Below are 15,215 nucleotides of genomic sequence, written 5' to 3'. Positions count from 1 at the left end.
ACAGAAGGGAGTTTTCAGGGAATACTGTTAAGTCTTCTATTTCCATACCATAAGTCAGAACAAGATCTAAGATATGATTAAAGTGGTGGGTGGACTCATTTACTTTTTGAGCAAAGCCAATAGAGTCTAATAATAGATTAAATGCAGTGTTGAGGCTGTCATTCTCAGCATCTGTGTGGATGTTAAAATCGCCCACTATAATTATCTTATCTGAGCTAAGCACTAAGTCAGACAAAAGGTCTGAAAATTCACAGAGAAACTCACAGTAACGACCAGGTGGACGATAGATAATAACAAATAAAACTGGTTTTTGGGACTTCCAATTTGGATGGACAAGACTAAGAGACAAGCTTTCAAATGAATTAAAGCTCTGTCTGGGTTTTTGATTAATTAATAAGCTGGAATGGAAGATTGCTGCTAATCCACCGCCCCGGCCCGTGCTACGAGCATTCTGACAGTTAGTGTGACTCGGGGGTGTTGACTCATTTAAACTAACATATTCATCCTGCTGTAACCAGGTTTCTGTTAGGCAGAATAAATCAATATGTTGATCAATTATTATATAATTTACCAACAGGGACTTAGAAGAGAGAGACCTAATGTTTAATAGACCACATTTAACTGTTTTAGTCTGTGGTGCAGTTGAAGGTGCTATATTATTTTTTCTTTTTGAATTTTTATGCTTAAATAGATTTTTGCTGGTTATTGGTAGTCTGGGAGCAGGCACCGTCTCTACGGGGATGGGGTAATGAGGGGATGGCAGGGGGAGTGAAGCTGCAGAGAGGTGTGTAAGACTACAACTCTGCTTCCTGGTCCCAACCCTGGATAGTCACGGTTTGGAGGATTTAAGAAAATTAGCCAGATTTCTAGAAATGAGAGCTGCTCCATCCAAAGTGGGATGGATGCCGTCTCTCCTAACAAGACCAGGTTTTCCCCAGAAGCTTTGCCAATTATCTATGAAGCCCACCTCATTTTTTGGACACCACTCAGACAGCCAGCAATTCAAGGAGAACATGCGGCTAAACATGTCACTCCCGGTCTGATTGGGGAGGGGCCCAGAGAAAACTACAGAGTCCGACATTGTTTTTGCAAAGTTACACACCGATTTAATGTTAATTTTAGTGACCTCCGATTGGCGTAACCGGGTGTCATTACTGCCGACGTGAATTACAATCTTACCAAATTTACGCTTAGCCTTAACCAGCAGTTTCAAATTTCCTTCAATGTCGCCTGCTCTGGCCCCCGGAAGACAATTGACTATGGTTGCTGGTGTCGCTAACTTCACATTTCTCAAAACAGAGTCGCCAATAACCAGAGTTTGATCCTCGGCGGGTGTGTCGTCGAGTGGGGAAAAACGGTTAGAAATGTGAACGGGTTGACGGTGTACACGGGGCTTCTGTTTAGGGCTACGCTTCCTCCTCACAGTCACCCAGTCAGCCTGCTTTCCCGGCTGCTCGGGATCTGCCAGGGGGGAACTAACGGCGGCTAAGCTACCTTGGTCCGCACCGACTACAGGGGCCTGGCTAGCTGTAGAATTTTCCACGGTGCGGAGCCGAGTCTCCAATTCGCCCAGCCTGGCCTCCAAAGCTACGAATAAGCTACACTTATTACAAGTACCATTACTGCTAAAGGAGGCCGAGGAATAACTAAACATTTCACACCCAGAGCAGAAAAGTGCGGGAGAGACAGGAGAAGCCGCCATGCTAAATCGGCTAAGAGCTAGTAGCTACGCTAAGCTAGCGGATTCCTAAAAACACGCAAAGTGAATAATGTGTAAATAATTTAGAGGTGATTCAGCAGAAGGAGTGCTTTAGTTAAGGCACGTAAAGATTACACTGGGAAACAAATCGTAATCTAGATAACTAGATCAATCTAACTGCGCAGATTAAACAGCTAACAGATACAGAAAAACACCGCTGTGCTCCGGAACAGGAAGTGATACAATACCGCAGTGAGAGCCAACCACCAGTAGAGGCAAGCAAGCAAGTGCTGAATATGAATGTGAAGTGAATATAATGTCTTTTATTGACGGTAGAAAGTACTGAGATAGCGACATTTACAAGAAGGTGGCCGAAAAGTTACGCAAAGCAGGATTTGCACAAACGCCAGACCAAATCAAGCACCGGTGCAAGACGTGCGTCGCTGTTTAGATGGGGATATTCCAAATGATACCAATGACCATGTATACAGGAGTAACTCTGTCTGCTTAAGCATGTAAAGGGGTTATTCCTAATGATTCAGAAACCGGAATATTGACCTTATCCCGAATATTAACGGCATGTAAATGCAGCCAATGACAGACCGCAGCACATCTGTTGCTCATACTACACCAAGGTTATGAAACAGAGCACGACTGATGCACATTGATGAAAATCTGTGAAGAAAATAGACTTACATGTTTAAAGCGAAGGAGAATGCTAATGCACTTTTCAAACGTGCACCGCAGCTCTGTGGTGTGCCTGTTCGCACTATGCATTTGAAATGAAGCGAGAGGGATCACACTTATTTGGTAACTCTGATCTGATGCCAATCAATCAAAAATGAGTTGATTAACCTGATTCTGATCACTCTGATCACAGTGGGACATCCCTAATTCATATCAACATTTTTTTCTTTTTTTTTGTGGGCCTGACTTGACTTTCATTGGCTTTTGGCAAATGTTGATTATCTCTTGCTGTGCATTCGTGTCAGACGACATATTTGTGGCAGCAGGTGGATCTGGGCTTCAGTTGTGTGGATAAAATCCATGTCTGAGTGTGAAAAGGCAGCAACTGTGAAAATCTCTGTTCACGGGTGTGATGCTGGAACTCTTCTACAGGTTAAATGTATTAAGAGCAACACAGACAGACACTTACCCCAAATTCCCATAAATATGGCAAAGAACACCGTTCCCTCATTATCAAACAGATGGGATTGCTGGAAGAGAGAATATTGCAACGGATTAGTTCCTCAGTGAAGCGAGGCTTGAACTGGGTGTCACACTGCTTACACAGCAGGAGATATTTGGTCTGTTTTCGTTACACGTGACTGAAACATTTAATTTTCCTCACAACCATAAAAGAAAGAATCCATTCATTTCTTTGAATTGGGATGTTTTTCTTTTTTTACCCGAGGCCATTAAATATGGCCATCTGCAAGGTTAGGTAGGATTACTTTGAAAGAATACATGTGGATTACATGTATGTATGTATGTATGTACATACATTTGGATTACTTGTAATCTGATTACTTTTAGATTACATTTCAAAGTAATCCTACCCAACCTTGGCCATCGGATACTGCAAAGGCTTTTCGTCTGTCTGTCTGCCTGTGCTCAGCATAAGTCCAGTCCTATTCCTGCCAGTCTTAAATTCACAGGGAATATTCTTGGGACACAGACCTTGGACAAGAAGAAAGATGGCTAACTCTGACCTATTTTAAGAGGTATTTTAAGAGGTTAAAAAGTCATATTCTCTTCATATTTTTATGGTATGAAGCCGCGGACGTTACCGTGGTGACATCGCTTCCTGGTGTCACTAGCTGCTAACTTTGCTTTGTTTTTGCCTACAAATAACACCTTTCTCATATATCATGTAAAAACTAATGAGAAATGAACACTTCTAAAATTGAAAACACTGTTTTTGTAACCTGGTAACACCTCTGGAAGGATTTACAAAACATTTAGCAGATGTCAGCATGGTGACATCACTTCCTGGTGTCTCTATAGCCACTAACTTTGTTTCGTTTTTGGCTAAAAATAACACCTCCCTCATATATATATATATATATATATATATATATATATATATATATATATATATATATATATATATATATATATATATATATATATATGCTCCCATTTTGTATGCGATGAACTCAAAGATCTAAAACTTTTTCCACATACACAATATCACCATTTCCCTCAAATATTGTTCACAAACCAGTCTAAATCTGTGATAGTGAGCACTTCTCCTTTGCTGAGATAATCCATCCCACCTCACAGGTGTGCCATACCAGGATGCTGATTAGACACCATGATTAGTGCACAGGTGTGCCTTAGACTGTCCACAATAAAAGGCCACTCTGAAAGGTGCAGTTTTGTTTTATTGGGGGGGATACCAGTCAGTATCTGGTGTGACCACCATTTGCCTCATGCAGTGCAACACATCTCCTTCGCATAGAGTTGATCAGGTTGTCAATTGTGGCCTGTGGAATGTTGGTCCACTCCTCTTCAATGGCTGTGCGAAGTTGCTGGATATTGGCAGGAACTGGTACACGCTGTCGTATACGCCGGTCCAGAGCATCCCAAACATGCTCAATGGGTGACATGTCCGGTGAGTATGCCGGCCATGCAAGAACTGGGACATTTTCAGCTTCCAAGAATTGTGTACAGATCCTTGCAACATGGGGCCGTGCATTATCCTGCTGCAACATGAGGTGATGTTCTTGGATGTATGGCACAACAATGGGCCTCAGGATCTCGTCACGGTATCTCTGTGCATTCAAAATGCCATCAATAAAATGCACCTGTGTTCTTCGTCCATAACAGACGCCTGCCCATACAATAACCCCACCGCCACCATGGGTCACTCGATCCACAACACTGACATCAGAAAACTGCTCACCCACACGACGCCACACACGCTGTCTGCCATCTGCCCTGGACAGTGTGAACCAGGATTCATCCGTGAAGAGAACACCTCTCCAACGTGCCAAACACCAGCGAATGTGAGCATTTGCCCACTCAAGTCGGTTACGACGACGAACTGGAGTCAGGTCGAGACCACGATGAGGACGACGAGCATGCAGATGAGCTTCCCTGAGACGGTTTCTGACACTTTGTGCAGAAATTCTTTGGTTATGCAAACCGATTGTTTCAGCAGCTGTCTGAGTGGCTGGTCTCAGACGATCTTGGAGGTGAACATGCTGGATGTGGAGGTCCTGGGCTGGTGTGGTTACACGTGGTCTGCGGTTGTGAGGCTGGTTGGATGTACTGCCAAATTCTCTGAAATGCCTTTGGAGACGGCTTATGGTAGAGAAATGAACATTCAATACACGAGCAACAGCTCTGGTTGACATTCCTGCTGTCAGCATGCCAATTGCACGCTCCCTCAAATCTTGCAACATCTGTGGCATTGTGCTGTGTGATAAAACTGCACCTTTCAGAGTGGCCTTTTATTATGGGCAGTCTAAGGCACACCTGTGCACTAATCATGGTGTCTAATCAGCATCTTGATATGGGACACCTGTGAGGTGGGATGGATTATCTCAGCAAAGGAGAAGTGCTCACTATCACAGATTTAGACTGGTTTGTGAACAATATTTGAGGGAAATGGTGATATTGTGTATGTGGAAAAAGTTTTAGATCTTTGAGTTCATCTCATATAAAATGGGAGCAAAACCAAAAGTGTTGCGTTTATATTTTTGTTGAGTGTATATATCACATAAAAGCTAGTGAGAAACACTTTTAAAACAGAAAACGCTATTTGTGGAACCGAATAACACCTCTGGAGTGATTTATAAGACATTTCACAGACATCAGCATGCATGCTAACTTCTGCTAACTCAAAGCTAGCTTCCTTGGAGTTAAATTTGTCTCATTAATACCTGCAAATGCACAGAGGGTGATCTACAAATATTCACTGATTTGCACAACTTCCACTCTTGTCAAAAGCTCATGTACACGCACATGCAAGGTATGCTGCAGATGGCATTAAAACATAAATATTGTTTTTGATTGATTGACTGATTGATAGAGGGGCTTTATTGAACATGTACAAATTGTACGTAAGACAATCAATCAATCAATCAATTTTTTTTATATAGCGCCAAATCACAACAAACAGTTGCCCCAAGGCGCTTTATATTGTAAGGCAAGGCCATACAATAATTATGTAAAACCCCAACGGTCAAAACGACCCCCTGTGAGCAAGCACTTGGCTACAGTGGGAAGGAAAAACTCCCTTTTAACAGGAAGAAACCTCCAGCAGAACCAGGCTCAGGGAGGGGCAGTCTTCTGCTGGGACTGGTTGGGGCTGAGGGAGAGAACCAGGAAAAAGACATGCTGTGGAGGGGAGCAGAGATCGATCACTAATGATTAAATGCAGAGTGGTGCATACAGAGCAAAAAGAGAAAGAAACAGTGCATCATGGGAACCCCCCAGCAGTCTACGTCTATAGCAGCATAACTAAGGGATGGTTCAGGGTCACCTGATCCAGCCCTAACTATAAGCTTTAGCAAAAAGGAAAGTTTTAAGCCTAATCTTAAAAGTAGAGAGGGTGTCTGTCTCCCTGATCTGAATTGGGAGCTGGTTCCACAGGAGAGGAGCCTGAAAGCTGAAGGCTCTGCCTCCCATTCTACTCTTACAAACCCTAGGAACTACAACTACTACTACAATAGGATCTTAATTATTAACACAATGTTCATACGGCCGAGGGTATTTTAGCACTGTGTTCTATTTATCAGATTTTAGAAGTATTACTGTCATATTTGGGAAGAAGACCAAAACACATACAAATATAGCTTCTTTTTTTCTACTCCCCCAGCTGCACAGGGTCACTACAGTATTCAGAGCCATACTAAGGAATTTGGCTGGATACCCACCCTGACAACTCCAGTTCGGAGAAATGTGTGTGCAACTCCTGGTGTTCCTCAGTGGTCCACCAGCCAAGTACTAATCAGGACCTTCCCTGGCTAACTTTGGAAATCTAACAGGATCAGGCATACACACGGAGTTCTGTGTAGCATTTTACCCAGGATGAGAGACATGTGGAGTTGAGCTTCCAGAAGGTGCACTTTTTATCACAAAGCGGACACATCACAATACTGCCTCCAATAGCCACATCACATATTTCTTTGCTAAAACGAGAAGGCAAGACAATGAAAACATTTAAATTCATACAATTAAAACAACAACAAAAAAACAAAGCAAATGGTATATAAAAGCAAACAAGAAACTTCACACTTTTGAAAAGGCTATGACTGTTTTAAAAAATCTAATCTGTCAAATTTTGAGGTTTGCACAGCACGAGTACTCACTGGCCACTTTATTAGGCACACCTCAATTGCTTGTTAACACAAATAGCTAATCAGCCAATAACATGGCATCAATTCAATTTATGCAGACATCTAGACGTGGTGAAGATGACTTGCTGAAGTTCAAACCGAGCATTGGAATGGTGAAGAAAGGGGATTTAAGTGACTCTGAATGTGGCATGGTTGTTGGTGCCAGACGGGCTGGTCTGAGTATTTCAGAAACTGCTGATCTACTGGGATTTTCATGCACAACCATGTCTAGGGTTTACAGAGAATGGTCAGAAAAAGAGAAGATATCCATTGAGTGGCAGTTGTGTGGATGAAAATGCCTTGTTGATGTCAGAGGTCAGAAGACTGGCTGAATGGGTACTGTGCAATGCCATCAAGTCAATATGGACCAACATCCCTGAGGAATGTTTCCAGCACCTTGTTGAAGCTAGGCTATGAAGAATTAAGGCAATTCTGAAGGCAAAAGGGGTCCAACCTGGTACTAGCAAGGTGTACCTAATAAAGCGGCCAGTGAGTAAATACCCCCTGGCACCCCCTAGTGGTTCCCACCTTGACACGTTGTCATCATAACTAAGCACTCCGTAGACAAAACACAAAAAGCCCATTACAGCTGCAAAGAACAACATCTCTGTGTAGAATCCCAGCCAGGCAAAGTAGATCCCAATCTTTTCTCCGTAGTACTTCCTGTAAGCACACAAACACTGTTCATGAACTTCAGACTTTGCCTACAGTTTTAATTGTAAAATCAGGTTTGAAAACAATAGCTGAATAGATTCATGCACCTGATAAGATTGAGAGGCTGTTCCTTGTAAAAACAGAGAAATCTGGCCCAGTGCTTGTACAGATTGTAGCGCTCACTCTCACATTCAGCGTTTCTTGCCCTTTTCCAATATCGAGACTGAACAGATCAGAGAGAACAGTGTGCCATTAGGCAAAGGTTCTGAACATTTGTTTGTAACTTTTCAAGTCTTTCTCCTTAATATAAAGAAATAATTTGTGTGTGTGTGTGCACTGTAAAGTCATATTTAATTTGGCATAAAAATAATGAGGAATTAGTCCATATGTTAAGACCATGTTACTTAAACTTAAGTGGGAACATGTACAATTCAATACGCAGTTCACTGTTCAGTTCAATTTCCCATGAGCTCAATTCGAAGTTTTATTTCATCCTTTGTAATCCATCACAAAAAAGCTATTCTGTACACACAGTTTACATTTAAATCAATAAAAACTTGTCAATAAAGTAATATTTTATTCTATTTTTAAAAACCTATTAATTATGAAAACATGTCCACACTTGAAAATAAAAATAAAAATGTAATTTGCAGTGGCCCTAAAGGGAGACAAATAAATCTGGTCTCACAATAATTTTGCAATTTAAAACACTGAGATCTCAACAAATCTGTTTTTTGTTGTGTTTTTTTTTTTACCCTGTAGGTGATCTGCAGTTACTCCAATTGATAAAATAATACTGGAAAACAAATAAGATAGCAAAAGAAGCCAAATAGTAAGAAAATGTCAAAAATAACTGACAGTAAACAGTTAAGTAATATTTTCAGTGAAGTTAAAATGGTCAGTAAACGCCTACAAGTTCTACAAGGATTCCAAAGTAAAAGGAATGGGGTGTTTTTTGTAGGGGGTAGAATACCTGTTCAAAAAATGTCCTGAATTGAAAGTGCTAAATTAATTTTGGTATTACCTAATATTTGTGTAAATATTTCATGTGCAACTTCATGTTCTTTGTCCTGTGTGTCTTACGTCATGAAGTGGGTAGGCAGCTGTGTAGGTCCCATTACTGAGTAATCGTTTGATTCCGGTCTTGCCTTTATCTCTCTGACCGTCCTTGCAGTATGCACTACGAGCAAGGATATAGAACACCTACAAACAAAAGAGGGGTTTAGATTTGTTTGAAGATTCAGCTGTTTTTTATTCACAAATTATAGTTCATCCAGTTTTGTGACTCGTCTTCAATGGCTTACTTGTTCAGAAACATTAAATGAGCATTTTGATGTCAAAACTCAAAATACAGAAATATCATACACATTACTTCTGTTGTGGGCTGGGCTGTTTGGCTGGTTTGGTTTTTGTTTTCTGTTTCTCCCACCAGGTGGTATGCATTCAGGACTGAGTGGCTGAGCATCAGGACCTCACCCTGAACACCTGAGGCTTGTTATCACGTGCAGGTCATCAGGACTCACAGCTGTGGTGTATTTTGTCTTAATCAGAGATTGCTGCATTTAAACCTTGAATGCACAGTGTGTGATTGCCAGAGACTCGACCTTGTGAACAGACGTGTGAGATCGACGTCAGGAGAACAATCTCACCATCACGGACGCAGAGACCACTCCAGGTTTGACGCCACAGTCTGTGAAGGAGGATTGGGTGAGGTCTCACGCTCTTCAGCACACTTCCTGAGGTAATTTGGTTTTGGTGACTTTTATGAAGTAATGACAGTGGATTAGGTGTCCCTCACACCTTGTGTTAGTGAGCTGTCACGTTATGCTAATTGTCTAATCAGCTTCTGCTGCAGTGGAGATTTGAACTGAGTTGTTCCGTGCCTGCAGGGTAAGAAGCTGATGTATAGATTTAAGCCAGGAAGTGTTTGCTGATTGCGTGCACCTTTGAGTTGTGTCTCTCTGTGTGGAGTTGGACTCACCTCATGTTTTCTTTCTTCACAGACTCGGTTTGTCGCGGCCACCTGGGGGGTGTCGGCGGGGTCCCTGGGTCCGAACTGCTGTGGCTCCGGACCGTTTGCGCTGCTGAGAGCGCGCCGTGTTTTCACCTCACCAGACCGCGGACTGTTTAATTGTTTAGCATCACTCACTGTTATGTTTATTAAATTCTGTTATCCTTTGAACCGTGCTCTGCTTATTTTATGCTGGGTCCTTCAAATGCTGGGTCGGTGCTCCGACCGCGTCCGAAACATAACAACTTTGCCGACATCCATGTTCTAAACCAAAAAACTAAAAAAAAAACTGTCATTACTTCTTTCCTTTGTTCCGCTGGGTTCAGTTCATTCTGGTGTCACATTAAAGTCAAATTTCTTATACGTGACATTAAGTCTAAGTCATACTGTGATGGACTGAGGAAATGTATGAGTAAGAGATACTAAATTTTGATATGTGTTCTTGTCCGTTTTTGTCTTGTACTAATCCTTTTCTCATTTGTTAAATGTATTCATCTGAAGTCTCATGAGTCAGTTGGAAAGTTTTGCACATGCTCAAAATGTTGAACAAACATCAGACGTAGAGCTTCCCTGGTGGTTGCATGTTTGTTTACCGTTTTGTCCTCTACTTGTTCATTAACTTGCCAGTGGATCTCCAGTAGATGCTAGTTTTATCTGTGCATTATCTGTTCATCTGCTTTTTGAGTCTGAAAGTGCTGCGGACTCGCCACTCATTCCATCAGAGCCCCAAATCCCCTGGAAACCGACAGATTCTGTGATTTTTGCCACAGGACAAATTATTTCAATCTGTTACTAATCAGTTTACTCAATCTGTCCATGTGACCACACGTTTAGAAATGAACATATGCTACCACGTCAGGTAAGCTCACTTAAGCCCAATAAGCTCACTTTAATAGTGTACAAAAATGAATTTAAGTAATTTACACCCAGAAAAGGTAACAAAAAGGCATTTAACTTCTCTGTTTCAGTGATATGGATTACAAATTGTACTGACTGACTGTTGCACACTCCAGTCATGGGAATAACAAGAAGTTATTTCATGTATCATGTGGTCAACTTTGTTTCATTTGTTAATATACATCAATTCCTCTATTTCAGAACTGCAACACATACCAAAAGAAGTTGTGACAGGGGCAACATATTCTAAATATAAGGATTAAATGATCACTTTTACCAATGGTTTTCTTGAGACAAGTCAGGGTCATCCCCTGACTTGTCTCAAGAAAATTCACTGAATGTCTTGGACTTCATTTACATTAGTCATTAAGAAATGCAGTTTGGTACTGTATGGTACATCTGCGTCAAGTAGGCAGTTCTCAAAAACTGAGTGACCATGCTGTAAGTAAACAAGTGAAGGAAGCCACTAAGATCCCCATGACAGCTCTGAATTATAGGCTCAAAGAATTATAGGCTTCTGTGGATGTGAGTGGAAAAACTGGGAACGGTGTAATATTTGCTTGTTGCACCCCCCACCCCCACTCCCCAATTCACAGGTTTATATTGGAGTGGAATAGAAAAATATTGGAAAACAGACCATATCTAGTTGCAGGATTCCCATCTGCCTTCTGGAAAAACTGCAGGTGAAATTTGGCATGTCCTTTTAAAGACAATCTGCATCTATACTACTTCATACTAAGGAAGTTCAACCTGCAACAAAAAAAATGATGGTGAACACTACCATCATTGAGTCCATCATCTCTTCCTCCATCACCGTCTGGTACGCTGCTACCACTGCTAAGGACAGGAGCAGACTGCAACATATCATCTATGTTGCAGAGAAGGTGATCGACTGAAATCTTCTATCCCTAAAGGACCTGTACACCTCCAGGGCCCTGAGGCAAGCAAGGAATTTAGTGGCCGATCCCTCTCACCCAAGAAAACAAACTCTGTCACCCTCCCCTCTGGCAGACGGCTGAGGTCCATCAGGACTAAAAGACACAAAAACAGCTTCTTTCCATCCACAGCTGGACTAATAAATAATGCCAGAGACCCCCCATTTACCCTGCTTCCCCCCACTCCCACAAGTACTGATTGCTCATCCCTGCACTGAAAGGTACTGTTCATCTGCAGGCCTTGCACAGCTACTGTATATTTATTTGACAGTAAATTAGTTTTGCCCATTTGTCTATTTGACTCTTTTACCTCTTGCAGAAGTATTTTTTTCCTTTTCTTTTTATTGTTATACAGTCTAAGAAATGAAACACAGGGGTTTTAAATGTAATGAATACTATTATTTTCAATATACTTGCAATTGTTAATTTTAGGGAAACGCCTCGGGGTTCCCTTGGAGGAGCCGGGGGTGGTGTGTGTGGATCGGGAGGTCTGGGCGGCTTTGCTTGAGCTGCTGCCCCCGCCACCCAACTCCAGATGAAGCAAAAGAAAATGGATGGATGTATGTTTCATTTGATTTAATTAATTTCAACTGCAAAAATGTTTTGCACTTAATTGACAAAGTTATGTGGAAAAAGTTACCTTAACTTTATCAATTAAATTCAACGTTTTATTTCTTAGAGTGTATAAGCACCTATTCCTTCTTACGCGTACATACAACACAGTACACTCAACAAAAATATAAATGCAACACTTTTGGTTTTGCTCCCATTTTGTATGAGATGAACTCAAAGATCTAAAACTTTTTCCACATGCACAATATCACCATTTCCCTCAAATATTGTTCACAAACCAGTCTAAATCTGTGATAGTGAGCACTTCTCCTTTGCTGAGATAATCCATCCCACCTCACAGGTGTGCCATATCAAGATGCTGATTAGACACCATGATTAGTGCACAGGTGTGCCTTAGACTGCCCACAATAAAAAGTGCACTCTGAAAGGTGCAGTTTTATCACACAGCACAATGCCACAGATGTCGCAAGATTTGAAGGAGCGTGCAATTGGCATGCTGACAGCAGGAATGTCAACCAGAGCTGTTGCTCGTGTATTGAATGTTCATTTCTCTACCATAAGCCGTCTCCAAAGGTGTTTCAGAGAATATGGCAGTACATCCAACCAGCCTCACAACCGCAGACCACGTGTAACCACACCAGCCCAGGACCTCCACATCCAGCATGTTCACCTCCAAGATCGTCTGAGACCAGCCACTCGGACAGCTGCTGAAACAATCGGTTTGCATAACCAAAGAATTTCTGCACAAACTGTCATAAACCGTCTCAGGGAAGCTCATCTGCATGCTCGTGATCCTCATCGGGGTCTCGACCTGACTCCAGTTCGTTGTCGTAACCGACTTCAGTGGGCAGATGCTCACATTCACTGGCGTTTGGCACGTTGGAGAGGTGTTCTCTTCACGGATGAATCCCGGTTCACACTGTCCAGGGCAGATGGCAGACAGCGTGTGTGGCGTCGTGTGGGTGAGCGGTTTTCTGATGTCAATGTTTTGGATCGAGTGGCCCATGGTGGCGGTGGGGTTATGGTATGGGCAGGCGTCTGTTATGGACGAAGAACACAGGTGCATTTTATTGATGGCATTTTGAATGCACAGAGATACAGTGAGGAGATCCTGAGGCCCATTGTTGTGCCATACATCCAAGAACATCACCTCATGTTGCAGCAGGATAATGCACGGCCCCATGTTGCAAGGATCTGTACACAATTCTTGGAAACTGAAAATGTCCCAGTTCTTGCATGGCCGGCATACTCACCGGACATGTCACCCATTGAGCATGTTTGGGATGCTGTGGACCGGCATATACGTACGACAGCGTGTACCAGTTCCTGCCAATATCCAGCAACTTCGCACAGCCATTGAAGAGGAGTGGACCAACATTCCACAGGCCACAATTGACAACCTGATCAACTCTATGCGAAGGAGATGTGTTGCACTGCATGAGGCAAATGGTGGTCACACCAGATACTGACTGGTATCCCCCCCAATAAAACAAAACTGCACCTTTCAGAGTGGCCTTTTATTGTGGACAGTCTAAGGCACACCTGTGCACTAATCATGGTGTCTAATCAGCATCTTGATATGGCACACCTGTGAGGTGGGATGGATTATCTCAGCAAAGGAGAAGTGCTCACTATCACAGATTTAGACTGGTTTGTGAACAATATTTGAGGGAAATGGTGATATTGTGTATGTGGAAAAAGTTTTAGATCTTTGAGTTCATCTCATACAAAATGGGAGCAAAACCAAAAGTGTTGCGTTTATATTTTTGTTGAGTGTAAGTATTTTTTCCCTTTTCTTTTGTTGTTGTTTATGCACCAGTGACACCAGATCAAATTTGTTGTATGTGAGAACTTACTTGGCAATAAATTTGATTCTGATTCACCATGAAGCTCTATAACTGGTGATGCAACAGACAAACGTTGCACTATGCACAGTTTCTCCACTCACATCCACAGAAGGCTGTAACGCCTTCAGAGTTGTCATGGTGACTTCCCTCACTAGTCTCCTTCCAGCATGGTCTCAAATTTTGAGAAATGCCTACTTCACACAGATTTACCACACAGTACCACACTGTTTGTATTTTTTTAATGATTGATGTAAATGAACTCTGAGACACATTCATTGATGTGGAATGTTTATGTATTCATCCCCTGACTTGTCTACAGAATAAACTGCCTTTGTCCCAACTCTGTTTTTGGAATTTTCTGAAGGCTTTAAATGCAGCAATGGATGTATAACTAATGAAATGACGTTGAGTGCACAAAACATGAAATGTCTTGGGTTCATACTGTCAGCAATGAAACAGTAAAAGCAAAGATCGTTACTTTTGTTTTTTAAATTCACATTTTCCACACTGTCCCAACTTTTTCTGATTTGGGGTTGTAAACAAGTCTACCTGATACAAGGACTAGTCACAGTATAGTAACTTACAATTCTGTTTCTTGTGGATGGTGGGAAGAATGTATCTTTGTCCTTGATGAGGAAAAAGTCAGTCTTGCTCTTGTCGAAGGGGTAAGTAAAATAATCTGGTGCTGGATGCATAATGGGATGAGGCAGGCGGAAGGGACGTGAGAGCCACTCCAGTGGGACGTCCTGACCATGTGGGATATCGCTGTCTTTGAATGGAACCTTGATCTTCAGGACATCAGCGTAGGTTGCAAGTACTTCCCATGGAGCATGGATCTTCAAGAAATATGTCTTTTGATCTTTTGAGTCCTGGCACAAGATGAGATGACAGAGAACAATATGTTTTTTTATGTGGAATCATGCCAGTATTTCCTAAATATATACAAAGACTGACAGTTTTTTTTCTCATGTATGATCAGGTCTACAGCAATTTACTACAATATATTAAGCTGTATGTGTTATATCTCCTCCTCTGTACCAGATTGTATACTTTGTGGTTTTGTTAGGTTGTTTTTAGGATTATTCCAGAGTTTTGTTGCATTCTGTCAGAGTGGTTATCGGCTATCACCGTCTCCATGTCGTGTCCATGGGTAATGTTATACCATCCTCTGTCTTTACTCTGTTTACACCTCTGCTTTTGATTTGTAATCACACACCTGTGCCCTGTTTTGTCAGCATGCGCTCTTTATAA

The 15,215-nt window shown here is 41.9% G+C and overlaps 1 protein-coding gene across 4 annotated transcripts in view; it reads right to left on the bottom strand.

Moving 5' to 3' along the window:
- Positions 1-15,215, bottom strand: part of ano5b (anoctamin 5b) — a 202,296-nt gene that overhangs the window by 35,598 nt on the left and 151,483 nt on the right. For all 4 annotated transcript variants that reach the window (XM_034191614.1, XM_034191588.1, XM_034191597.1 and 1 more), the window contains 6 exons: positions 14,549-14,833; positions 8,785-8,904; positions 7,809-7,924; positions 7,576-7,710; positions 6,735-6,840; positions 2,856-2,916 (listed from right to left, as the gene is read on the bottom strand). In XM_034191614.1, the coding sequence (XP_034047505.1) occupies positions 2,856-2,916; positions 6,735-6,840; positions 7,576-7,710; positions 7,809-7,924; positions 8,785-8,904; positions 14,549-14,833 (823 nt within the window). The remainder of the gene's footprint in view (positions 1-2,855; positions 2,917-6,734; positions 6,841-7,575; positions 7,711-7,808; positions 7,925-8,784; positions 8,905-14,548; positions 14,834-15,215) is intronic.

Source organism: Thalassophryne amazonica, chromosome 2, assembly GCF_902500255.1.
Source record: "Thalassophryne amazonica chromosome 2, fThaAma1.1, whole genome shotgun sequence".
Classification (NCBI taxonomy): domain Eukaryota; kingdom Metazoa; phylum Chordata; class Actinopteri; order Batrachoidiformes; family Batrachoididae; genus Thalassophryne; species Thalassophryne amazonica.
Note: the sequence above shows the minus strand (reverse complement) of the source record. Positions and strands in the feature narration are given on the sequence as shown.